At 41.0% G+C, this 27944-nt stretch overlaps 1 protein-coding gene across 2 annotated transcripts in view; it reads right to left on the bottom strand.

Moving 5' to 3' along the window:
- The window catches only part of TTC17 (tetratricopeptide repeat domain 17), a 105275-nt gene that overhangs the window by 11553 nt on the left and 65778 nt on the right, over window positions 1-27944 (bottom strand). Inside the window, exons 17-19 of one of the 2 annotated variants that reach the window (XM_074276630.1) lie at window positions 17574-17729; window positions 7215-7474; window positions 6582-6747 (exon numbers count right to left, since the gene is read on the bottom strand). In XM_074276630.1, coding sequence (XP_074132731.1) covers window positions 6582-6747; window positions 7215-7474; window positions 17574-17729 — 582 coding nt within the window. The remainder of the gene's footprint in view (window positions 1-6581; window positions 6748-7214; window positions 7475-17573; window positions 17730-27944) is intronic. The other variant, XM_074276628.1, reaches the window with a different exon arrangement.

Here is a 27944-nt window from a genome sequence, read left to right as displayed (position 1 = left end):
GAGAACAGATTCAAAAGCCTCATGACTTCAAATTATGAATATTAAATGTTAATGTGTGGTTTTCTTTTTCTTGCTAGCTTAATTTTGAAAAATTTAAATTACATATTTTATTCCCCCCAATTACATGTCAAGATGTTTTTAACATGATTACAAAAATATTGAATTCCAAATTTTCTCCCTCCTTCTTTTAGATGTTAAGCAATTTGATAGGGGTTATACAGAACATGCCCTTTAATTTTAGAGTTTAAAGATACTCCACTTGACAGGCACTGGATAGCATCACAAAAAATAGAAGCTGACTATCAACAAACAGGAAACCACAAATTATTAACCGAAGTCATTTCAAAATCAATTGTCTCTGTGCCATCAGTCTTAACTACATAGCACAATAGTTACCATTCTGTGGACTGGAGTGGGCAGTACTGGGGAGTTTTTATAACAGGGGCTGAAAATTAACCTATCCTCTACAGACTAAATACTTTGTTTTGTATATAGACACAAACATATGTATATGTATGTATACCTAATGCATGTATGTATACCTATATTCATTTGTGTATGGAAGTTGGGGGGAAGGGGAAGGCATGGGACCTTGATTAAGGAGAACAGAAACAATCCCAGAAGACCTCCTGGAAATGGCCACAAATGATCCTGTGAGTGGATGGCCCTTGGAGCTAAGGCTTCAAGTCTGATTTTACAGATTTTAATGGAATCAGCGTTGGAAGGATCTTCCCAGTCATACCTGAGCAAGAATCCTCTCTGAAACATCTCAGACAGGAGGTCATCCTATTCTTGTTGAAGCCTTCTGGATATGGGGGAGGAGAGGTGAGACCGGAGACCCATTATCTTTGGAGGTAATATGTTCCATGCTCCCATAGTTCTAATTTGTAGGGAGTTTTTCCTAATATCAAGTCTAAATGTTTCTCTGAAATGCCTATCCATTCCATAATTATTCCTTGTTCTGCTCTAGGAGATCAAGCAGAACAAAATTAATTCTTTTCCCCCCATGAAAACTCACATTTAGTGTTTTTCTTTTCTCTAAACAAAACAATACTGACTTCCTCTCACTAATCCTCATAAAATAATATTGGGGATTTTGTGTATTCTGCTCTTGGCCTTCTGATCCATTTCTAGCTTGTGGTTGTGTCTCCTTAAAATGCAGGACCACCCAGAACTTCACACAATACTCCAGATATGCTCTGACCAGGGCAACAAACAGCATGGCCCTACTTGTCTCATTCTAGACATTATGCCTAAAATAAGTTTCTAAGCAACACTAAGGAAAAGATATGGCCTATAATTTCAACAATCACAACCTGAACTGTGATGTTTCAACAGGTGACAACAAAACGTGAGAAACAGATTGAGAAATGGATGCCAACAAAAATTCTAACAGTTTTAATTGATGTAAATCAGTTGCTATAATGAGAAAATCTAGAGCTTAGAAATAGTCTTGGTCAGTAAATACTGGATTTCCTTGCCAAGCAGACAGAGATGGCAGTCAAATGTAAAACTAGTTTAGAATATAACCTCCTTTTACAGAGCAGAATGAGAGAATGTGAACTGTATTGGTTTGCAAAACAGAGGAAAATGGTGGAAGGAAGAATATGCTTACCGAAAGCTTGGGGAAAAGTATAACCAAATAAAATCATCCCTCAAACATTTAAGGATAGAACAAGAACAACAAAAAAGACATGAAATAGAACAGATCTGCAGAAATTTCTGTGATGAACTCTTTTTGTCATCAGGGACAATTTATCATCATAGTCCTGAATATGCTGAGAAATTGGAAATGGAAAAAAAAAAGATTATATTAATAGATGCAGAAAAGGTTTTTAGTAAAATCCAAGACTAATTTCTGTTTAAAACACTTGAAAATATTGGTATACAAGCATATACTATAAGATATTTAATACGTATGGGAATGCCTGCCGTCTAGGGGAGGGGGTGGAGGGAAGGAGGGGAAAAATTCGGAACAGAAGGGAGTACAAGGGATAATGCTGTAAAAAATTACCCATGCATATGTACTGTCAAAAAAAAGTTATAATTATAAAATTAATTAAAAAAAAAAAAAAGAAAATATTGGCATAAATGGATTTTTCCTTAAATTGATGACCATCAATTGGGGAAATGGCTGAATAAGTTGTGGTATGTGATTGTGATGGAATATACTGTGCTATAAGAAATGACGAGCACAATGATTTTTAGAAAAACACGGAAAGATTTGCATGACATAATGAACAGCAAAATGTAGAACCATTGTATACATTATATACATTGTATCGTATACATTAATAGCAATATGATTTTTAAAATGACTTGAAGTGAACAAGTTACTTTATCTATTATGAATACCCAAATTTACTGTAAAGGATACATGAAGAACTATCTGTATGCAGAGAAGGTACTGATAAATATTAGTATGTAAAGAAAACTTTTACACACACACACACACACATTTTTACATACTTATACATATACACAAATGTACACATACATACACATATACAATTTTTTTCTAATGATAGCTATGAGAGGGGAAGGAGAAAGAAAAAGGAAACAAAAGCAATTTACATGATAATTTTGTTAAATATTTGAAAGGAATACTAAGTTGTGTATAACAGTTTTGCAGTTTCCTGTATAATCGTCTCTTTTAAAAATTGTACTCTGTTATGGAAATGCTTATTTTATTCCACGAATTTTAAAATTTTAAAAGATGGTTTTTGAATCTAAGTGTAAGACATGAATTTCTACTAAACTGTCTTATTAGGTTCATCTTACTGTTTTTGCCTATTAAAGTCCTTTGGAGTTTGATTTGGTTACTCAATGTGTTAGTTATTCCTACCCACTTCTTATCATCTGCAAATCTGATAAACATGTCATTTATACTTTTATCCAAGTCGCTGTTAAAGTTTAATTATTAATCAGCACAGGGCCAACGACAAATTCGTGCCACACTCTGTCTCCTTCTAAGTTGACTTCTAGTCATTAATAACTACTCTATGGGGGGGTATAATTATCCCACCAATTTTTGGCTCCATCCAACTAGCCAACCATCTACTGCACATCCCTCTAGATTTTCCTCAAGGACTTTCTGTCAAATACTTTACTAAGACCTAGTTATGATTTAGCTGTAGCAGTTTCCAGTTAAAAACTATCAAAAAAAAAAAAAAAAAAAAAAAAGAAAAATAGGTTTGTCCGGCACAACCTGTTCTTAGTAAAGTCAGGCTGTTTTTTTGGGATTTGTTTCCTTTTCTAGATGCTAATGTGATTACATGTTCAATAACACAATCTAGAATTTTGCCAGGAATCAAAGTCAAGCTCACTAGCTTGGTTTCTATTCTCTTCCTCTGTTTTTTTTTTTTTTTTTTTTAAATAAAAATTGAGACATTTATCCTTCTCCAGTATGATGTCATTTCTTTTATTCTCTATATTCTTTAAAAGATCACTGATGATCTTTCCATATCTGCTGGTTATTTCAGGACCCTATAATGCAATTCCTTTGGACCTTGTGGTCTGAGCTCATAAGGTGTGTGTTTATTAGATTTCCTTCTTATCCTTGGTAAGAATCTACTATTCTGATATTTTATCTTCAACTGGGAAATAGGTATCTCATGTTCCGACTCCATATCTGTAATCAGTTAGTCACGTCCCAGATTTTCATTTTTCTTTTAAAGCCTTTGTTTTCTACTGATGGAAATGATGAAGTCACCTGTATCCCTTAAGGTCCTTAGTTTCTGATGCAAGAATTCTCTTTAATTTTGCTTTCTAGATTTCATCTGATGGCATTGCTTATTATGTACTGGAAAATAACAGATCTTTCTATGGTTAATATCAGGCTGACTATCAGTCAATTGCCTCAGCACTGAGGTCATCAAATACGACTATAATTTTTCTTCTTCTAATCTTTAAAAATGATCTCCCTCCTGATAGGAAAATATTCACTGGATTTTAGAATGGGTGGCTAACTGGAAACTATATGTCCTTTCTGTTCTCTTCAGTTCTGGAATTATTTTAATAATCCCACTTGTGCTTGAAAACAAAATTTTCACTAAGAGTCTATTCATGTAAGGCTATTAAAATCTAAAGTCAAAAGTTTAGAACCCTGTGCACCAGGATTTTTAATAGCACACTGGACATTCAGTTTTTGTATGTTGCTTTTGCAAGTTGTAAAGGGAAGGGAAATAAACATAAAGTTTATTATGTTCATAATTTTAAAAATAATAATTCTCAGCTTTGTGAATTCTGTGCATTTGAAAAATGAGTTTTCTATGTTCTTCATCCAAGTCCCTGATTAAAATTTTAGAGAAGATAACAGAGCTGTCAAGTATAAAGCTCTGTGGAATACTATTGGCCATCTCCCTCCTGGAGGACCCCTTATGGGTATGCTTCCTGTGCCAACTACAAACTCCCCACTATCAGCAATAGCACATATTTTCAAGGGTGTCAGGAAATACTTTGTACAATGTCTTACTGAAATCAAGTTATAGTGCCGATGGCGTTGGTATGTATAACAATTACAAAGTCCTAAACCAAGAGAAAAAAAAAATTTAAAAATAGAGTTGGCTTAGCATGATTCATATAAAAAAAGTTTTGATATCTTTATTCTTGTTCATCACACTCCTAAGCCGCTATTTTTTTCTGGTTAAGAAAACTCTGGTAGAATGGACAGCAGTCCATGAGCACAATTCTTTACCTCTCTACCCTTCCTACTTTTCTACAGAGAGAAGGCCGATACTGTTCATTGTTTGTCCCACTATAGTACAGATAAAGATTAGAAATGACTCATTTTAGTAAACTTATTGTAGATATTAATGATCACCCTTCCTTTTCTCTAAGTATTCCCAGTTAGTCATCTTTTCTTTTTCGAAGAGATCACTGCCCAGTTTACCAATCTGTAGTTTCTAAAATCTACCTTTCCTATCTTCCATTCTTCATGACTTTTCAACCAATAGTGATTTCACCGGCACACTTACAAATGTATTTCTGAAGATTCTAAAATGTACTCATTTGGGCTAAGAGACTTGAATTCATTAAACCTAGTTTGATGCTTTTAAAAATTATCCGTTCCTCTATCTTTGCTTTCAAATTCATATTAATGATACATTCTTTCTAGTCTAAATAACTTCTTCTTAGATAGAAAAAGTGGAACTAAATTTGGATTTTATATTCAACCATTTTCCCTAAAGGGTGAGGTTATCATTCTTTTGCTTTTAATTAGTGCAATTATTTCTGTTTTGGCCAGAAATCCTGAGGGTCTTCCCCTTGAGGCTATTTTTTTAATAGGTAAAAGAGGCCATTTTTGCCTTATTTCTTAGCTAACCTTAATCACTGAATGGGTGTTGCCTCAATCAAACTGAGACCTGTTAAAGCCTTTGGTCTCCCTGATATGATCCTCTTCAAGAATGAGGAACAAACAACAATAACCACCGTACAAGCACTGAGCTGGCATTCCCAACTCATTCCATCTCCTCCTTCCTTTTTTATTTGTTTTTGGCATTCCAGCCTTCCTTTCCAAAACCATTGGTACACAAATACACAACATCCTTTTATGTTTGTTCTTGGATGTCACTCCTTTATACTTGTTCTTGTCACCTAGTAGAGTAGAAAATGACCTATTGTGGCTATTAGGAAATCTAATCTCCCTTCTCTCACTAACTAGCTCCACAACAATTCATCTAATCTCTCTGCATATCCGCCTTCTTATTTACAAAGAAAAAAGGGGTTGACCTGGACAATATCCTTCTAAATAGACAGTTCTTTGATTGTATCTCCATCTTTCTAGCTTTCGAGCTCCATTCCCCTTACCCTTAATCTGAATTCTTCACTTTCCTATATATTCATACTGTCATTATCAGATGTGTAAAACAATGTTTCTTTTCCCCTGCCAAATAAGAGTATTTCCAAGTAAAACACAAAATATAATGGAATTCGATAGTGCTAAGTCTAATTTTGAAAGACAAAGATAATTTTTTTTTAAGGCAACTCTGTCATAGGATCCTTGGCTTAAGGACGAGTGAGACCCCCCTCCTACCCCTGTTTCTCCTTCCTTAATTCTAATGCCTTCCCTCTGTTCATTACCTTCCATTTACCCTGTTTGTACAGAGATTCTACGTGCTGTCTCTTCCATTAGAGTGCAAGTCCCCTGAGGACAGGGAGTCTGCCTTTCTTTTTATTCCCAGCAATTAGAATATTGCCTGGCATGAGGTAGGTACTTAATGTTTGCTGACTGATAGATTTGAAAAAGTAAAGAATACAAGAAAAGGCATTATTTCAGGTTGTGGGAACAACATGAACAAAATCTGGAGGAATGGGGAAAAACGTAGCACTTAATGGGAAAAGAAAGTCAATTTGTCTTGAGGTCCAAGAGAAAGTGGATGCAAAACGCAGCCAAACAATAAAATGGTGAAAATGTTTGTAGATACAGACTGAGTTTATTTTTCAAAATCTTAGTTGTCTGCTCAGTTACAGAAAATGAAATAACGCTTGTTCTCATAGCCTGAAATCGTCCTGTGGTAGCTGATTTGGACAATACAGATGATGGATGATCCCTGAGTCCTAAAGAATGTAGATATTTTTACCTTGTGGTCCAGGGGCCGGTATCTTGGGGCCACTAATTTCCAGAGTCTTTTGAAAATGGCGCTCATTTTCTGCTTGAATCTGCTCCTCGTTGTTTTTCCCAGAGGATTCCTGAGTATCCGAGCTTTCTACTTTGGGTTTCTTTAAACGTTTGACCTGGAATGTGATCTGAGAAGGGAAAACATAAGGAAGAATGAAATCGAGGCCTTGGATGAGGGACACCTGACCTGCGAATAACTCCCGAATGCAGGATGCTTGGGGTGGAAGGCAAGGCCTGTGAAATCTGAATAACCATTCGCTGCTTATTTCCCTGAGACCACTCAATAGAGAATATTCCATCCAATGATGCAAAAATCAAAAATAGTAATGGCCTGACTAGGTATCTACAACCTTCATTCAAGTTAATCCGAGTCCAAATTTCATCAGGGCCCCATGACCTCTGACAAAACCACGTCCAAGAGAATGGGGAAGGGCTCAGAAGATGCTATCAAGGACAAAGTTGCCCCTGACCTAATGGCCAACTGGAAAGTTAATTCTATTTTAAACAGAAGGGGGGGCACTCTCCCCAATCTCAAACCCTACATACCAGCCACCCCAAACAAGTCCCGTATGTTTGACCCGAGTTGGCTGCTTACCCATTCTGTCTCATCATCATCATCATCTCCACAGTCACCAAAGCAGGAGGAGCTGGCCACTCCATCTTGAAGGCCTTTCTTCAGCACCCGTATCCCCTGCAAGTCCATCCGTCGCCCTTTGACTTCCAGCGCTCCTTCAAAGGCTTCGAGAGGCCATGCGTTTTCAAATTCATCCACGAGCGCCAACATCTCTTCTGACATCTGGGCGTCGCTCAAACTCTCCAAACCATCAGAATCATTGCTTTCTGCAACCACTGTACCTGAAACCCAAAGGCCGCCAGGTTATTGCCCAAGTGGACACAATGCTTGACAAGTCTCTGTAGCACATGCCCACTGGCTGGTGCTTGGTTCTGCTGAGGAACTGCTGATCAATACCAGCTTACACTGAAGCAGCATTTCTGATTAATTGAGGGGGTGAGAGTCCCGGGCAAATGAAGTCAAGGTCACATGTTCGATTCCTATATGGGTTGTTCAGCTGTTCTAAAGGCACAGTCCCAAATGCTGATCTTGCAAGCATATGCTATTAATTAGAAGGGATCTGGGGGAGGGAGGAGGAAAAAGGGAGAGGGGAAGATAGGAGAGGAAACAGTAGGGAAAGGAGGAGAGAAGGAAGAAAGGAGGGAGAGAGAGATAGAGACAAAGATAAAGAGACAGAAACAGAGAGAGACAGACAGACAAGGAGACAGAGAAGAGAGAGAGTGAAAGAAAGAGAAAGACAGAAAGAAACAGAGAAGAGACAGAGAGAGAGAGAGAGAGAGAGAGAGAGAGAGAGAGAGAGAGAGAGAGAGAGAATGTATTACTTTAAAGACAACCTAACAAAATGGAAGGAAAACAATTTGAAACCTTATTGATGATGGATTTAGATAAGAAGGTGATCATTTATTTGCTTATTTAAATGGAAGAACTGTCCTGTGATCCCTCCTCATGGGATGGAGGTCCCCCGGGCTTCCAAAAGCAATGCCGGCAGAGCTCCAGCTCTGGCAAGCCCGACTCCAACACCTGGCATTCACATTGCACAGAGAGTCTCACAATTTGCTTTATACACATTCCCCATTTGATCCTCACAACCCTGGGAAGCAGGCACTAATATTATCTCCATTTTCCTGAGGAGGAAGCCAAGAGTAGAGGGCTTCAATGATTTTTCCTAAAGTCACAAATCATGGTGATACTTGAACTTAGTCCTATATGCGATGAGACCATAGGTTCTACCAAGCTGGAAAGGCTTCTGGTGTGTGACTGGTAAGGTGTATTTGTAAAGTGCCTACTATGTGCTAGACACTGTGCCAAGTGCTCCAGGAATATCTCAGACAGGTAACAGACGGTAAATCTTCTCAAAGGAACAAAAGTCTGGCCATGGGGTGGCTGAAGGGAAACCACACTGAAAGCCCTGACTTTGCCAGGGGTGATGCTGCAGGGGCTCCAGGAATTGGGGTTACTGAAAGCTCCCCCCTGACTTTCAGCTGAGGAGCCAGAAGCCTTAAGACTCCTTCATTTCCATCTGGTTTTCCAGGGAAGTGGGAGGGGGCTCGGGCCCTGCAGCCGCTACCAGGTTTTGGAAATGCTCCTTCCTGGAGCCCTGGGAGGCTGGCGAGGTGGCCGGCTTTCCCTCACAGAAGTGACTGGCTGGAGATACTGCTTTGCTGCAAAGAATCTTATTGCACTGGTTCCAAGAAGCTAAAGCTGCAGTGTGACCCTGTTGACTCAAAGTTAAGGAAAAGAATGATCTTTTAGGGGCTGAAAGGCAGACAACTAAAAGACGTGGTTGAAAACTTTGGTTCTGCCCATTTTTACTCGGCACCAAGAATCCCAACCTGACCCAGATTTAGGGATGAGGGGGTTCCGTAAGCTCTGAAACAGCAGGGGGAGGGCGAGGGGCAGGGGATTTCTGGGGACAGATTTATGGTTGTGAGGAAGGGGCTTTCTGTCTCTGCCTTCTCTCTCCCTGCCTTTGTCCAAGTCTGGAAGAAACTGTGGCCAGGTGGGAAATCATCAGCATCAAGAGACACGGGATGGACGCCTGATTGCTGGAGGACTGGGCCATGCTCAGTCTAAGTAGGTTCTTCTGCTTTCAAAGACAGAGAACATTTGCACTACTGAGTCCGGGTTGGTTTAACTGAGTGGCAGGGAAGCAGACCGTACCCTGGGCCGAAGAGGGGTGAGCCCGATTAGCCTTATCCACCTGTTCTCCTCTTCTACCTGCAAGCTGGTCTAAGGGGAGCAGATGCAGGGTGGGCGTCATCCTGGCTGGTTCTGGGGGAAAGCAGCATTGGAGCGGCCATGTGGCTGAGGCAGGGCAGCCAGGCTCTGGACGAGCCTCCTGGGGATTCCAAGCTCTCAAGCATGCCTTTTTTCCCCCAGGTACCACTTACCTGAGCAGGGACTGCTGGCTACGGCCCTGCCTCAGTCTGTAATGGCACAGGATGCTGAGACTGGGTGCCTCATTTGCCCCCGGGGGTTTCTAAAAACCACTGCCAGCAACAGTTTCTAAATGGGAAAACTTGACAAATTATATTTCTCTTCATAATGGGGTGAGAGAAGGATGAAATCCACCAGTAAGTGTTTGGACTTTGGTTTACAACTAACAGTGTGCTAAATGTTTTGAGAGGCAGCATAAAGCCCTGAATTTGTAATCAGAAAGTCACGGATTCCAATTTTGCCATAATATTTGAACCGAGGTCCTCTGATTCCATAGATAGATGAGTCTTTTAGGGTAGAAGAGGAATTAGCAAAGAAATAAGATACGGACTGATCAGAAATTAAGAAAGCTACAAAAATTGTAGCTTCAGAGAAACCAAATAGATTACAGCTGGGAGTGGAATTGTCAATTTTGTTTTTTCCTGAAAAGCTGAGGAAGATGAAGATTGATTAAAGCCTGATGCAAGTGGCCAGGATTTGGGGGGGATCCTTGCCACGTGGCTCCTGTCCCCAAAACTCTACTGATGTTGATCTCTCAAAGGTCCCCAAGGACAGAAGCAGTGGGTGAAGCCCACAGACTGAGAGAGGGTGAAGGAACTAGAGGAACTAAGGAGGAACTAGAATCAAGAGAAAGGGTGTTTTTTTTGGCTTTTCTTTTTTAAAATGGAAAAGAACAAAACATGTTGGAAGTTATGAGGAAGGAAGACCAGGAAGGGCTCACGGGATCATAGATCTGGAGCTGATGGGATCACACAGGCCATCTTTCCAATCTCTTTATCTTACAAAGAAGGAAACTGAAGCCCAGGGAAAATTGAGTGATCTTTCAAGATCGTGCAGTGATTAAGTAGTGGAGTCAGAGAAGAGTCAGCAGGGGAGGGAGGGAGGGAGGTGCCATCCCAGAGATGATGGGGACCACGTGAAGACAGAGAACTCAGCTTCGGAGAGAAACCCTTCCTTCTCAGACTGGAAGAAAGGATGAAGGGGGGATAACTACGCCGAGATCCATGTAAAGCTGAGATGATGGGGGCCACATAAAGACAGAGCCCTCCACTTTGGAGAGAAACCCTTCCGTCTCCAGTTGGAGAAAAGGATGAAAGGAGGATAACTACGCTGAGGACCATGTAAAACTCCTAGCAGATGAGCCGAATCTTTTACTCAGAGGAGAACTGTATTCATGTTAAATATGGAATTTCCAATATAAGATTCTCCTTGTAACCCCCTCAGCCGCTGTAGAACACGCTTCAGAAATCAATTCCTTCCTTTCCCACCTGATTTATTTAAGTAACTGCTCAAGGCTGCTAAAAGGTAATTAATGCTGCCGAGCATCCATCCCTAATCTTTGAGGATGATGTCATGAAAAGAAAAATAGCACAGTGTCTCAAACTGCATTTGGATGCCACTGTCAGAGTGAGAAATTCAGGTTTGGAACAAAGACTGATGGTTTAGACTCATGGATGAAAGAACCAGGATATGAAATGATCTCCACAGATCCCAAACAAAGGGTCAAATCTAAAGTGGGAAACTTAATCAGCCAACAAGCATTTGTTAATAAGTGCCTGTGTGCCAGAGACTGTGGTAGGCTTGGAACAAATGCAAAGTGCTGTACCCGGGCTAAAAAATATCAATGTTTATTCCACCTGGGTCTGCCCTGGTCAGTCCCCATCTGTGATTAGTTCCTGGTATCATGTTTTAGGAAGGAGGCAGATAAATTGGAACGGCTGCAGAGGAGAGCAAACAGGAGAACTTATATAATACAAGAGCCAGCTTAAGGAACTGAGGGCATTTAGGTTGGGAAGAGGCAACTTAGTTAGAAGAGAGGGGATGGGACAGCTAGGTGGTCCGGTGGATAAAGTGCTGGTCCGGGAGTCAGGAGAACCTGAGTTCAAGTTCAGCTTCAGACACTAGCTGTGGGAACCCTGGCAAGTCACTTAACCCTGACTGCCCTTTCCTCCAAAAGGGAGGGGACAGATAATTTCAAATAACTGAAAGGTTATTATATGAGGGAAGGACTAGACTTATTCTGTTTCTAGAGGGTGGGTCTATGACCAATCCAAACTTCCAGATTTGGGTTCAAAAATGGAGCGTGTTTCTGAGAAAGCAAATGAGCTTCCTGTTAGGGGAAGTTTTCAAATGGAAGCCAAATGACCATTTGTCAGGGATGCTCTAAGCCAGGGGTTCTCAAACTACGGCCCGCGGGCCAGATGCAGCCACTGAGGACGTTTAAGGCCCGCCAGGTTCTGGCAAATGGGCTGAGGGGCGGAGACAGAGTGTTTTTACTATAGTCCGTCCCTCCAACAGTCTGAGGGACAGTGAACTGGCCCCTGTTTAAAAAGTCCGAGGACCACTGCTCTAAGCGAAGGCCATGTTCCAGGTAGAAGCTGGAGGAGATGACCCTTCCAGATCACTGAGATTCTGATTCTATGGAACCACTGGGAATTTATGAAGTACAGACTGTTTGCTTAGCACTCTACTAGATGTGGTAGGAGATTAAAAAAAAAGGAAAAGATAGGGTCTCTGGTCTAGAGAAAAGGGGTTCAATTCAATAAATCTTTATCAGAAGCAGCTGGTGGTACAGTAGCTAGAGCTGCTGGACGAGGGGTCTGGAAAAGATGGCTTTAAGTCCTGCCTCAGACATTTCTTATCTGTGTGACTCTGGACCAGTCATTTAGCTTCCTTGCCTGTTTCCTTATCTGTAAAACAGGGAGAAAGATAGCACCTACCTCCCCAGATTGTTGTGAGCATGAAATGAGTGTTTATAAAGCACTTTGAAAACCTTGGAATCCATAAAAAAAATGCCAGCTATTGTTATGATTACCTGAAACTCCATGAGACCAGCTTTAATAAAGTAAAGAAACAGGTACGTGTCACATGACAGAGCAGAGGTTGGCAAAGTACTAGCCTGGGGCCCTGCTTTTCTAAGACCCTGAACTGAGAATAATCTGCGCAGTTTTAAATAGGATAAAACTTATACGAACATGCAAAAACGATTCTTAGCTCTGGTTGGGCTGTACAAAAACTGGTCACAACTGCTGTGGTTTGTTGATTCTGATATAGAGAGAAATTGTTTGAATTAAGAATGGAAAATAACAATAATGATAATATTCATATTATTATTATTATTATTTTGCTGAGGCCATTGGGGTTAAGTGACTTGCCCACAGTCAGAACTGCTAGGACTTGTTAAATGTCTGAGAACAGATTTGAACTCAGGTCCTCCTGACTTCAGGGCTGGTGCTCTCTCCACTGCCCCTTAGTCGTATTATTATTAATAAAAAATGGAGAGTAAGGTTAGTCAGAGAAGGGAATGGATGTTAACCTGGGTTTTGAAAAAGCAGAAGCTGGAGAGGCAGAGGAGAAAAGGAGGGTGTTTCACGTGGGGATGTGATCTGGTTCCAGGGGTATGATATGGGAAAAGAGAATTTTGTGGAGTGGATTTGTCTGTGGAGCTCAGAATGGACTAGCAGAGGGAGACAAAGTAGGGGGTATAATGCTATGTGAACCAATGTATGTGTGTGGGTAACAAATACACACATTATAAATCTGGACTCTTAAAATCCTTGTGGGCAGGATGTGGGGGTCTTCCGTTTGCTCCCTTCCACCCCAAGTGCCCAGTACAAGATGCCAGCCTATGTTATAATCAATGTTGACTCAGTGGGAGAGGGAAAGATGGCAGGTACTTCAGAAATGTAAATGACAATCTATCTGTATTTTACAATAATAATAGTACCATGTGTTTGTTAATCACTTTTATGGTCATAAAGTACTTTCTCAATCCTCACACTGATGAAGAAGTCAGTATAAATATTATAATTTCTGACAGAGGAGCACGGTATATAGACAGGCAGATTGCCTGGAGGCACAGGCGGGAAGGCCTAAGTTTCAGGCCTGCCTCTGACACATCCTGACTGTGGATATTTGTGCAAGCCTCTCAACTCTGAGCTTTAGGCAACTAGATGGTGACAACCTGTGTTGGCAGAGGGAGCTATCTCATCTAGGGGTTCACTGGGCCAACGTTCCTCAGTGTGGTCTGCAGATCCCTGGAAGTCCCTGAGACCCTTTCGTGGGTCCTCAAATTCAAAATTATCTTAAATAATGATATTAAGATATTATTGGCTTACTAAAATATTCTCATTTTCAACTACGTTTCTGTGTGAGGTTGGATTTTCTTTATATACCTAAGCCAAAAAAAAAAAATACTATAATAGATTGAATGCAAAAGGAGATATGAGAATCCAGCTATCTTTTATTAGTCCAGACATTAAAAAGATCTGAAAAACAATGCTATTCTCACTCATTTCTGAGGGGAAATAGCTATTTTTTATGAAAAATATTACATATGTTAATGCTTAATGGTTTTATTACTTTTAAATGAATTAAGGCATATTTAAAAAATATATCCATTTTAATTTATATTATATTAAATATTGATAACTATAACCTGAGTTAAAAAAAAAAAGCTCTTTGTTGAGGAGGGGGACCCTCAGTAATTTTTAAGAGGGAAGACTGAAAGTTTGAGAACCATTGATCTAGCCCAATGAAATCTCGGGTCCAATCCCAATCTTCGAACCTTGGTGATTGTAGGATGCTGTGGTGGAAAGGAAATCCCTAATGAAGAAGCAGACTGGTGGATATGGAGGGTGAAGGACAACAGTGGAAGTCCTTGTACTGTAAAAGCCTTTGGTGCAGTGGGCAGAACCCGTCTGTGATGGCCTTCCCCAGAGAAGAACCACCCAGGAGGAGACGGTGTGCACACAGTGGGGATGCATAAGCTATTTATGCCAGCAGAGAGACTGCCCATGTCCATATCATAAGTCCCCCATGGTATCCCAATTTTAGGAATGAAGAGAAGCTAGATGGTGCACTGGATAGAGCACCAGCCCGGGAGTCAGGAGGACTTGAGTTCAAATTTAGCCTCAAAATCTTGAATACTAGCTGTGTGATTCTGGTAAAGTCACTTAACCTGCACAGGGAGGGAACAGTTACACAAAGAAAAAAAAAGAAGCAATTTAGAGATTGAAGTTCAGAAAATTTAAATCACACAGCTAGCAAATTCCAAAGCTAGGAGTCATGCCCAGGCCTTTTGTCTCAGGTTAATGTTCTTTCAATTAAACCACATTTTGCAAAATAAACATGCATTTATTAAACAATTACTCTGTGCCAGGCACCATGGTAAGCATCTTACAGTTATTATCTCCATTTTACAGCTGAGCAAACTAAAGTAGAAAAAAGTTATAAGTGACTTGCCCAGGATCACGCAGCCAGTAAGTTCTGATTCAAAGCTCAGCATTCCATGCACCTGAAAAGTGAGGCTCCAGTAGAATTTTTGTTGGGCTGCATCATATTTTTAGAGTACCAAAGGAGCTTTGCGTTTTTTTTGTTTTTTTTTACACTAAAGAATTATTTTCCACAGGGAATAAATCATCCCTACCTCATCTAGTTTGAGGTCAGGTTTTTGTACAGGAAGTCTTTTTTAAAGTGAGGCACACCTCTTGCAGTGAAATCATTACAAATGTCAGGTTGTGAATTCTTCTTAAGTTCTGTTTAAGTGGATCCTTAATGTCAAATCCTCTGGAAAGGGCCACAGACCCTCCAAGAGAAGGCAGCTTGAGTTAAAGGGCAAGAAGGAACAGTTGCAGTTTTGGGCACTGATGAATGTTTAATGAGGAAAAATTTAATTTTTTTAAATTAATTTTTGGAAAAATTTAATTTTTAACATATAATGGATTATTAGCAATCTAGGAGAGGAGGTGGGAGGGAAAATTTGGAACACAAAGTTTTGCAAGGATGAATGCTGAAAAATTATCCATGCATATGTTTTGGAAAAGAAAAAGCTTTAATTAAAAATTTTTTTATTTTAATAGTTTTTATTTACCAGATATAAACATGGGTAATTTTACTAATTAAAAAAAATTTAAGCAAATTTCAGGCTGTAGATCAAAAAGGTGTGTGTGTAGCAGGGTGGGGTTGCGGTGCAGGGGAAAGCTGGAAGCAAATTTGCCCCATGGCCCAAAGCAAAAAAAACCTGCCAAAATAGAGAATTAATTTCTCTAATAAATTCAACTATTAATATTATTAATTTCTCTAATAAAAGAGTATTTTATTTTTGTTTGTTTGTTTTTAGGATTTCATCTCCACCAATAGAAGTACCTCCATTTTTGCCCCTTTCGGTATAACTGACCCCTCATGCACTGTGGTCCCTCCAAACTGGCTTGCTGCCTGTCCCCACTGGGCGGCCTCTGCCCCCTACTTGGAACGCTCTTACTTCTCACCTTGACCTGCTCCTCTCTTCCAAGACTTGCTCAAGAGCTGCTTCCTTCAGGACTTCCCCTGATTCCCAAGCTTGCTGGGGATCGAAGTCCGTCTGCTCCCTGCGCCCTCTGAACCTAGTTGGTCTTTTATTTATGGGATTTTAGATTTGGAGAACAAGGAATCTTGGAGATCTCTGAGTCTGATTCTCCTCACTTAAGGGATGAAGGAAATTCAAAGTCCAATTCTTTTTGTTCAGCAAAACAACTGTTTAGACATATATACATAAATTGTACTTAATTTATACATTAACATATTTAACATGTATTGGTCAACCTGCCATCTGGGGGGCGGGGAAGAAGGGGAAAAATTAGAACAAAAGGTTTGGCGATTGTCAGTGTTGTAAAATTACCCATGCATATAGCTGGTAAATAAAAACTATTAAAATATTAAAAAAAAAAAAGGGAGAGAGATGAAGGAAATTAAGGCCCGGGAAGATAGTGGCCTGCCTGAGATTATGGAGGGAAGAGGCTTCAGAGCTGGGATTCATAACTGCCCTTGTCTGTGCTGGGTTTCCTGAAGAAGGATGGAAGCCTCTGTGATGGTCTCCATTTCAATCCCCACACCTGGCCCACACTGGAAGCTTCATGAAAGCGTGTTGAATTGCCGAATTTGCCTAACTTTTTACATGATCTCAGAAAAAGAGAAGGGAGAACTGGTAACTCTGAAAGATAAATGGGCTTTTTTTTCTCTCTCAAAAGTTGCAAGCAAACGGTTAGAATTCATTCGCTCAGAGTCAAAGCTCATGGTTTTAGAAAGCCTACAAAGGCTGTTCATAAGCCCCCAAACAACAGAACCACAGTCCGTGAACATGCTTCCTAAAAGTTGGAAAGAGAGAAGGACGGGGGTGGGTGGGAGGTGTTTGTGAAGAAGGGAAGGATTAGATTATCGTTCATAACAATTAAAGATTAGTGAGAAAAGTGCCTGACACCTAAATACTTGTAATTTTTTAAAAAAATTGCTTCATAATCTTCTTAGACTTATTATTCTTAAGAGCCTAAAGCAGAGCTCTCTTAAATGAGTTTTATATTTTTCTAGCAAGAGCATAAGGAGGCAGAAACGCATGTTATTCTGTTTGCCTCTTTTAATCACACGTAAGGTAAAGTCTAGCTGTTAAGCCACCGGGCTACAAACAAGACACCATCATCCACTGGAAGGCAACTTACCCTCACGGCCGGCCCTCTACCTAGGAGGAAACAGACAGCCTCGTGAGTGCTCACTCTGCCACTGTACTGATCCGGAGACGGCGAGGGTCCCGGCTGGGCCCGGGCCTGGTGGGGGACCTCGGGAGGAGCCCTGGCCAGTTTGAGAACCACACCTCAAGTCTAAGCCATTCCCTTTATGACTTCACTTTCCAGATGAAGCATCTTTAAATAGCCCCAATGAAAAGATCTTTTAGCATCTGGTTCAGGGGGGAAGTGTTCTGAAGCCCAGGGCTGCCCTCTAACTTGTCCTAGTCCAACAAGAGAGACAGTGAGAAGCAAAGAGGGGACGTTACAGTATTTTCTGTTTCGTCTTCAGTGGCTCCCTCCTGATTCACACTGCAAGGTGACAGACTTCCATTGAGAAACCAGGACTCAGAGTTTGGGAACTGACTTTTTCCTACAAGCCCCATTTGAAATGTAAAATTCAACTTACTTTGAAGTCTAAGGGAATCTGAGTCTCTCCCTGAATTCTCAATGGAGATCCTGGGCTCCTCTTGTCCACTCTCAGAAGGGTCATCTTCGGTAGCTTCCAGGGCCTCGAGATTGTCAAAATATTTCTCTCTGCCATGGTTAGTCTCATGACAATGACCTCGAGGACAAGAGACACAGACACATTAGAATGACGCTCTGTTGGGGGCCGAAGGGACGAAGAAGGGATGATCAGCAAACACGAAGCGTTAAGGAGACGGAGATCCAGCCCAGATTTTAGCACGGCCCAAGTTTCTGCAAAGTTGTTCTGAACAGTTACAGTTAGTCGTCAGGCTGTTGTGTGAAATCAAGCACTCCTGGAAAATCTTCATCCACAAAGTTCTGAGCCCCCAGATCTGATTTTTTTTTTTTCTATTTATAGTGAAATTCTAGGCCAATTTTTTTTTAAAGCTGAAAGGTTTTAATAAATTATTTTCCCCTGCTATTTATCTTTCTCCATTAGAGATGAGAACTCCAAAATTAGCACTGAAGCTACAGAAAGTATGATGGATTATGACAGATAGAGGGTCTATTTTCTCCTAGAATGAAGTACAAGCAGTAGAAATCCAGGCAACATGGAACAACAAACCTGGGGATGCATTGTGTTAGGTTACCTGTAGACATGCTGATTAACTATCATATCGCTCGACTTCTCAAGGATTAGAAAAGGGGCAGGGGAGAGGGAGAGAATTTGAAATTCAAATTTAAAAAGATGTTAATTGGAAATATTTAACAAAATAAAAATATATTCTAAAAACCACTATTACTGTGAGAAACCCAGGTTCCTGTAGTTTTATTAAGAAAGCAGAATCTTTTAAGAATACATATGGAAGTCAAATAATCTGGATAGTGACCATTTTGCACAAAAAGCCAATGTTCTAGGTGTAATCACCTCATTCCCATTAACTTAATTTGCTGCTTTCTGTGACTCAATTCCTGCCCCCTTTTCTCTCCCCTATATAGCTTAGATGAAGGCTCCTGAAGGGCAAACTGCTTTCCTTTGTGACACATCATGGGTGATGGAGATTGTGTTTCCTTAGTAAATGCACGCTAATGATTAAGGTTGATGGAATTGGATAAAGGTTATGTTTTAGTGTAAGGAAAACCTGAGTTTAAATTCTGCCCCATTCCAGCTGAGAGAAGTAGGGTTGTGGGAATGCCCTCCTTCCACGGAGATTGCAACCCGCTTATGCCATCCAGTCTTAGAGAATTCCTGAGGCTGAGAGTTTGACTGACTTCCAGCTTCAGAGCTGGGAAGTGGAAAGCAGGTCTTCCTCAATCCCCATCCAAAACTCTTATCATCACAAATCCCTGACCCCCACGCATGTAAGCAGGTACTTGATAAATGTTGTCAGAACTGAATTACAGGAGGGACGGATCTCATTCTCCTAGGCTAACTGCTAAGACTCTTAAGTGATAGAAAAAAGTGTTGATCTGCTCAGGGGAGGGCATTTCCACAAAGGGAGATCCTTGCACTGAAAAGTCACAGGCTGGGACCAAAACTAAATTTTGAGGCTGATTGTTAGGAATACTTAAGGGCTCTGGAACTCATCTATTCTATTCCATAGGAGAAGTCTGTAGATGGAGACTAATGAAAGGATTAGATTTGGTGGTCTCTGGGGTCCTTTATAGGTCTATGATCCTAGAGAAGAGAAGGACCTCAGATGCCATTTACCCCTTTTCTCACATTTCACAAATGAGGAAACTGAAGTTGGCAAAAGTGGTTGCTCAGGATCGAGGTGTTAATGGCCGAGATTTTGATTGATTCTGGTCCAATTTAATTTTCATCACCCCACGCCTCCCTCAAGGCTTTACCTGTCTTACAAAGGTCATGGAGTTGAGACCTAAGTGGTTAAAACAAGGAGTCACAGTCTCAGAGGCCTGGGACATGCATGGGGAAGGATCTCCCCCTAAGCTTAATTCAGAGGCTATGATCGAAGAAGATGCAAAAGTCTAAGCTCTTTGATGGAGGTTTTGTGTCAACTGCTTGGGTCAAGTCGTCCCAGCAACACACACTGATGTCACGGGATGACCAATCAGGCTATAGGAAGATGAATCCTGTACAATCAGACCCATCAGAGAGAGCACCAAAACGAGCTTCCCATTCATCTTCTGCCATTATTCCACCTCAGGAAGTGGTCCAAGGTTATATGGATGACAAAGTTCTGTGGAAATAGGCTGGGAAAATTGTTTTGTTTAAGAGAACAGAAGAGAGAGACTTCTTAAGATAGGTTTTTGCTTATTCCTCAATGAAAATGGCTCATAGAATTCTCAAAATGTAGTATTAGGGGGCAGCTAGGTGGTGCAGTGGATAGAGCACCAGCCTTGAATTCAGGAGGACCCGAGTTCAAATCTGGTCTCAGACACTTAACACTTCCTAGCTGTGTGACCCTGGGCAAGTCACTTAACCCCAGCCTCAGGAAAAAAAAAAAAAAAAAAGTAGTATTAGTCCACGAATAGGGATGGTAAATCCTGTTTAGAAGCCCAACTTCCAGCAGAAACTTGAGGAGTCAAGAGACACTCCATGTTACTGTCTTTATATTTTGGGTTCAGAATTTTTATAGACTTGTTCCATAGGTAAATCATAGTTCCATTGATTTACCTCAGTGGAAGGGGGTTTCTACAACTGGAGTTTATCCATGGTACAGGTCTCACCAAACAAAAAATATGCCATATGTGTTCATTTGCAGAGTGCTTAGCATAGAACATGGGACACAATAGGTGCCTTCGTCTCCTCAAAAATCTGCAGTAGCTCCCTATTGCCTCTGGAATTAAATCATACAAACTCCTCAACATGTTGAAAGCCCCCCATAGATCAGGCTCCTATTTGCCTTTCTAGACTGATTTCACACTACATCCCTCCATACACTTAACATTCCGGCCAATTGTCTACAAGCTGCTCCCTATTCCCAGAATTCAACATTCTATCTCTGTGATCTTGACCCAAAGGATTCTCCATTCTGGGAATGCCTTCCCTCCCCACCTTTTGCCCCCTCCCCCCAATCTTTGGCTTCCTTTATAGCTCAGTACAGGTCTTATTTCCTAGAAGTCCACCCACTATCCTCAAACTATGTCCCTCTAACGGTTTCTTGAAGGCGTTTCATTTCTTTGTATTCCCAGCAGCTAGCACAGTACTAGGTACATACATCTGTCAAACACAGTGGTTTTCTGGTTGTGGGAATATCCCCCTTCCTTGGAGACTGCAATCTGCTTATATCATACAGTCTTAGAGAATTCCTGCGGCCGGATTTAATTGTGGTCATCTATCTAGGAAGCTTCAGGGCTGGGACGGGAACCCCTAGCTCACATACATATAGTGTTTGTGGAATTGAATGACAGGTGAGACTGAGCAAAAAAAAGTTAAAAAGTTACTTTCTGGCCTCAGACACCTAACACTTCCTAGCTGTGTGACCCTGGGCAAGTCACTTAAGCCCAATTGCCTCAGGAGAAAAAAATTACTTGCATTTCTGAAAAAAGAATCGAAATGGGAATGAACAGGCCTAGCTCTGCTACTGACTTCTTGTAGAACCTAAGGAAGTTACTTAACATTTGGGTTTTCAGTTATAAAATGGGAAGGTGGTAATGGACTAGAAGACCCTTCAAGTTTCTTCTGGCCCTGAACCTAAGACCTGATGAGTTCCTTGGGGAGAATTTCACATTCTGCAAAGACAGCTCTTAATGAGGAAAAAATAAAAAGAGGCTATTAAAAATGGAGAGAAAATACCAAGAATGATAAGACACTGCGCTCAGAGGGAGTGATATCTGCCTTCTAGCGCTAAGAATTTTCTCATGAAACTCTTAACTCCCCGATAGGGGTTCAGTGAAACCAAAGAGCCACAGCCACCAAGGCCCATCACCAACTTTCAGCATTAGCACTCGGTACAAGGCTGGCTGCTTCTAATGTTTGACTCTCTCCAGCAGCCTTTGCCTCCTCTTCTCACCATGAAAATTTAATTGGTTTCCTCTTTAAAAATCTCTGCAGTATGCACAGGCTTCGTGGGTAATTTATAAGCTATGATGCGCCAAGGACCCCAAAGCTAAAATTAGCCGTCCTGCCTGACATCAGACCTGGGTGCATCTGGCTGCGGGTCTGCTGCATTCTAAGAATGCTGCCCTGCAGGAGAGCCAAACTCCCCTCCCTGCACCTTCCAGAAGGGGGACAGAACAATTGCTGGGATGGGGGACAAGCAGGCAAGGGGGCCGGCCACCCAGGTGTACTATGAAATCAATCATTTAGAGAGCCAAGAAACAGGCAGCCCTAAAATAGAAAAAAAAAAAAAACCCTAATGGGGAAAAATTTACATGCCCTTAAGATTAGAACAGTTAATATTAACTTTCTTACGTTGACAGCTAAAAAGAGCCTGGGAAAAAGGTCTGGCGTGCTTTGGATGAGCAGAGCACTAAATATAGAAAGCCAAATTGCCTAATTCTTTAATTACTCCTTCTGCTTCTTTGTCGGATGAAGCAGTTCCGAGTGCACCGAGGTTCCAGGCTCTTTGGCCATTTTCAGGTCAGGAATAAAGGTGTCTCCTATCAGAGGAGATCCCCAGGGTAAGGGATTTAAGGCAATGGAAGGCAGCAGAAGCAGCAAGGACACCCGGAGAGCTAACCATTCATTTCTGAGGCATGTGACTGCTCATTTGCAGACTCAATAGTGAGGGAAATCTGCAGTTTGGGCTCCCCTCATGCCCTGAACTTTCTGGGGTAACTACATGGTTCTAATGACATGGCTTAGGGAGAAAAAAAACCATCATACCAAAAAAAACAATTAATACTCTACCATTATTAGGCTGCAAATAGAAATAAATGCTTGATTACGCATCTTGCACCAGACTTGTCTCAACTCTTAGCTGTTTAGTTTTCCTTGGGAATAAAGTGATATACTGCAATGTCACTCATGTTGTCTCTAAATTAGGCATTTCTAACTCTGGTTCTGGCACGCTCTTGCTGATCATAAGGCTCTGTACTTAAATCAGGCTTCCCACCAAACAGCCAAAAATTATTTGGGATCCCAGATTTTGGTCTGGAGGGGACCTCAGAGATCATCCAGCCCCATTTTTTAAGAGACAGGAAAAGTGTCAGCGGATATATCCAAGGTCATTTACCTAGAATCAGGTTTTGAGCTAGTTCTCTGGATTTCAACCTGAGGCTTTTTTTTTTTCTAAATTATTACCATGCCACCTCTCTTAAAGTACCCTCTCAGTGCACAACTGTAAAGGGCTAGAACTGAGCAAATGCACTTGGATAATGGAGCACGTGAGACTAATTGCCAATTGGACAATTCTCTATTAACCTGTTTGAAGGATGACCCTCCCCAACTATTCTGTGCTGGCTGGATCTGTGGGATAAAGAAGGGGAAGTGACTTGTGTGGGTGGAGTAGAACAAGGAAATTGAGGCATTCTCCTGGTGGTGGAGAGAGAGGAAGGAGGTGTGGAGATTGTTAGATCTAATTCCCTGACCGAGACCACAAAAGACCAAGAATAAAGACTTTTGATGACCCTGACTCTGGCTGATTCTGGGAAGACAGAGTTCCAGCACACAATGGTCACTGTAAGGACAAGGGCATATGTCCTGTGGCTGAATAGAGAGCCAGTGTGGCCCAGCGGGAAGAGAACTAGCTCTGGAGTCAGCAGAATGGGGCTCAAAGTCCTTCTATGTGTTACCTTGGTAAGTGAGGGCTTTCCTGGATTCCTTGTCTACAATATGAGAGATTTAGTTGGACCGCTGGATCTATGGACCAAGCCTCTAAAAAGGCATTTTCAGACTATTTTTGAGTCAAGGAGCTGGTAAAATTACCTCAAGAAAGCTCATGCTGGCAGGCTGTTAGGGAAATCTCATCCTCTCAAGGCAATTCTGTCCACAAAGATTTGAGGAAGAATATCTTCCACCCTGATTCAAGTATGTTAAATTTACTAAAAAGATTGTTGTTCTGAATCTCTTTAACAGAGGAAAGGATTCTGTGGATTGGACCACAGAATTCTGGAGCTGGAAGGCAAATCATTCAGTCTCATTTATCCATTTTGGAGATGCGGACACCAAAGGCCACAGAATGAATTGTCCAGCTATTAAGTTTTAATTCCAAGTTCCATGTTCTTTCCGGCACATTATGCTTGGTGCCTTGGAATTCTTCAGGGCTGATCTAGGTAGAAAAAGGCCACATAATACTGAAATGCCTTAATTTTTTTAAATGGAAAAATGTCAAAGGGCTCAATTATTAGTATGGTACAGTGGAAACAACACTGGCTCCAAGTGTCAGAGGAGCTGGGACTAAATCCTAGGACTGACACATACTACCTGTGTGGTTTTGGACATTGATTTGGGCATTAGTTTTCTCCTTTAGACTTTAAAGGGGTTGAGTAGGGTACTTTCTAATATGATTAACAGATTATGTACTTATTCTCTTGCTCGGTTTTCTTGGTAAATTAAGGGCCATACCAAAATGACCCACTTTTAAATGACATTATTTATATTTCAATCAAAATCACTAGGGTAGTCATGGATTGAATGGGATACCTGAATGATACTTTTTTTTTTTTTTTTTCCAATATAGAGAATATAAAAGGTTAGACAATGAGGTTCCTCTAGCTGTCCAAATGGCAACCCATCAACACATTCTCCTCCCAAGCAACTCTTATCCATATCTTTCCCCAAATCCAGCACAGTGGTCACTGGTGTGCCAGAGGAAGGGAAAAATGGTTGTTCTCTAGTTCATATAGCACTGTATAGATGATAATAAGGTCACCTTATGCTTCTGTGGGGGTAGAAATGGTTCAGGGGAATGAGACAGGATCTTGGGGAATCACTCAGCTCAGCCTCCTCATGTTAAAAATAGGCCTAGAGTAAGTAAATTGATTGGCCTAAGGTTACTCATTACGTACTAGCACTAGGAGCTGGAACCAAGCTTTAATTCCAAACCCAGTGTTCTTCCCCAATACAAATCGAGGTCAAATTGCACCAAAACAACTTGAAATTTCAGAAAGTCTTGTGGTATGCTTTCTGGATATTTTTTCCAGGATTCCACTTTTGGAGGCCGGGGAGGAAGAGGATGGCAATAACCAACAGCGCCCAGTTGAGCAGGGGAGATCCACTGGTCTTCAAGAACAAAAGCTCCTCAAGAGCCAGGACTAATTTTTTGTTTTGTCTCTGTACGAGGCACACAGCAGGTACTTAAATGCTTTCTCATTCATTCATATATGGAAGGCAAGAAAGAGATTGTCTGGTGAACCACTGTATGTCTACACTACATCTCTGCCACTCTAGATTGCTAAAGTAACCCTTCTTTCAATTACAAAGGTTCATCCCATCCATCCTATTCTAGAATGGGGTCCTAGGACAAAGGAGTTAAGATTCTTTTGCCGAGAGAACTGGGGCTTGAAATGTTGAAGACGGATGTAGGAAAAGCTTTGCCAGCTGAGCTGGTGTGATGCCAGAACTCTGAATTTGTAGTAGGAAAGCTTGGGTACGAATCCCAGTTCAGTATCTTGCTACCTCTCAGACTCTGGGAAAATTACTTGTCTCTGGATCTCAGTATTGCAAAATGATAAGGCTTGGTTCTATGATAAATAATATCCTTTTCGGTTCAAATCTATAACCCTAGGTTAAAGGGGGTCCACCTGACAAGTTCATTTATAAAAGGATCAATCTCTTATAGCCCTGACTTTGGAGGTTTATATTCAGTCCTACAGCCTTCTCTCTATTATCTTTTAGAGAATATATCTTAAGAGTAGGCGTTTTGGAACATTCAATTAAAAACAAGGCTCAGTGGTGAAAAATACTGGTAGTCTTCCTCCATACATAGTCATGTGTGCCTTTTTATAGTATTTCCCCCTTCCTCCCACCTCCCCTTAACTGTACTGCACTTAAGATTATGCAGCTCTAAAACGAGTTCCTTTTCTAAACAAGGTAACCTAGTAACACTTGAAGTTAACATTACTTTTGTTTTTATCATTTTTAACTTTATTGCAGTGCTCCACTGCATACCTCCTACTAGTAAAAATAGTGTCCAAAGCTTTCCAGTCTAGATTTTAGAAATCATAGAGACCATCTTTCTCTTTCCCTTTCTTCTCCTCCCACCTTCCTCCTTCCCTCTCTCTTTCTTCCTTCTATATATTTCCTTTCCCCTTCCTTCCCCCCCCCCCCCCCCGCCCCATCCAATGCTCACAACTATCCTAGGTGTCTTTACAGAACTTACATTAAAAAAACTAGTAGGGAACTTCTGCTATGATAAGTGTTTTTGACTTCACAGGGTTAGCAGCAATGCCATAAAGGCTTCCTCTAGAGCGATTCAATTTTATAAAAGGAGACTAAGGCAGAAGGTGAGGAAGTAAAGCTCTCAGGGATGAAAGAAATCTAACTTGGGATCAGCCACATTCTAACATGGAGCTTTGTTCAATAGCTTCCTACATATTACAGCCTCAGAGCCCAGAGAGCTAAATAACTGGCTAAATACTCCACAGTGTTAATTCTAATCTTGAATTGGCTTCTGGGAGACTTTGGGCAGGCCAATCCCCCTCCGGCCTCAGTATCTTTATCTGCAGTGTTAAAACTCCTGGCCTAACATATAGGATTCTTGGAAACCACCATTAATAAGATCACTGGCAATAATAATAACTAACTGCTATTTATATGGTACTTTAAATCTGATAAAGCCTCTGGGGAGAGATATATTTAGAAATGAAGATGATATAAAATTGAGATCAATAAAGATTTCTTCTTAAATTGTTTGACACATATGAGCTCATTTGCTTCTCACAAAAACCCTGAAAGGCAAGTGCTCTGGGTTGTATCTTCCATCCCCATTTCGCTACTAAACAGGCTGAGAGGTTAAGTTACTCAATCAGGACCACACAGCCAATATGGATCTGAGGTTTTCCTGACTCTAGCTTTCCCTACTCCTCTGCCACATGACAACAAGCAGGATCATCACCTGCCCTAGGGAGGACTACTAAGGTCCTCAATTTAATCAAAAAGGAAAGGTTCTTTTGGTCTTGTGTTCCTCCAACAATGATTGCCACAGAACCTCAGTAGGAGGCTTTCAGCCAGTAGTCATATATTGGCTGACCTTAAAAGTATCATATTGGGGAGAAAATAGATCACAGTCAGAACTTGGCACTTGGCTCTCACACCCTTCGTCGTGTAAATGACTCAAGAGAGTCTTAAAAAAACGAGAAAGACTTGTATGGTCTAAATTCTGCACTGGATTTTCTGCCTCTTGCTTTATCTTCTTTGTTAGAGCCCACCCTGAGCAATATCATCCTTACAGCTCACGTTTCTCTGATATGGCAGTGCCTACAAAGCATACTTTCTACATCAATCAAGAAGCCTGTAATACAAGTCTCAATATTCCCATTTTATGGATGATGAAACTTAAAAGTTCTGTTATTATTACACATAATAAACAGGAAAGTAAGAACTTGAACTCGGCTCCCTGACTCCAAATACAGTTCTTTTCCCTTTGATACAAGATGGGAAGAGCCCATTGTGCCTGGCCATCCAGCCTCCCCAGCATAGTTGCACTGCTTTTTGAAAAGGAGTGCAATACAGTGGATATAGTACTTCCATTCAGAAAGACCTGAGTTTGAAATCCTGCCTCAGTCTCTTATTAGCTGCCTGACCATGAGCACGCCTCTCACCTTGTTCTTCATCTGTAAATTAGGAAAAATAGCACCTCAGAGAGTCATTTTTAAGGTCAAATGACATGATAAATGTTACAAGCTTTGCAAACCCCAATGCACCCCAAAGATGCCAATTACCCTTGTCTTTATACTCTTAGCATTTGCCTGGAACATAGTAGGCATTTAATGCTTATTCAATGTGCTATTCTTGTTCTGTGCTATTCTTTTGTTCCACTTCTGCAGTAATGGATGTGAAAGTGAAACAGATGTATAGTTAGGTACTGTGGCCATTTAACTGACTCCTTGCCAATTCCATTGCCCGGTCTGTGAGTAAAACAGAGGGGTGGAGCACATACTGGCACTGCAGTGGAAACTGGCTGTGGAGTCAGAGGCCCCAGACTTAAAATCTGACTCTGAGGTTAATGACCTCTATGACCTTGGACTAAACAACCACTCTGAACTTCAGATTTTTTTCACCTGAAAAATCAGAAGGCTTCTGAACTAAGGCTCTAAATCTATAATGCTTTAAATAGGTCCAGCTGGGAATAGTCTGTGATAGTAAGTAGGTGGTAGATTTAAGCCTAATGCAGAGCAAGCCAAAGAACTACTCTGGTGATGGGAATAAAACTGCCTGCTGCTGATTCTGCATCCAGATCAGGCTATGAAAAAGGCAAATTTAAAAGTTAAACAGAAGCTGAGACTCTTTTTCCTCCCCCCCCTC

The sequence above is a fragment of the Sminthopsis crassicaudata genome, chromosome 6 (genome assembly GCF_048593235.1).
Source record: "Sminthopsis crassicaudata isolate SCR6 chromosome 6, ASM4859323v1, whole genome shotgun sequence".
NCBI lineage: Eukaryota > Metazoa > Chordata > Mammalia > Dasyuromorphia > Dasyuridae > Sminthopsis > Sminthopsis crassicaudata.
This window is presented reverse-complemented; position numbering and strand designations above follow the sequence as displayed.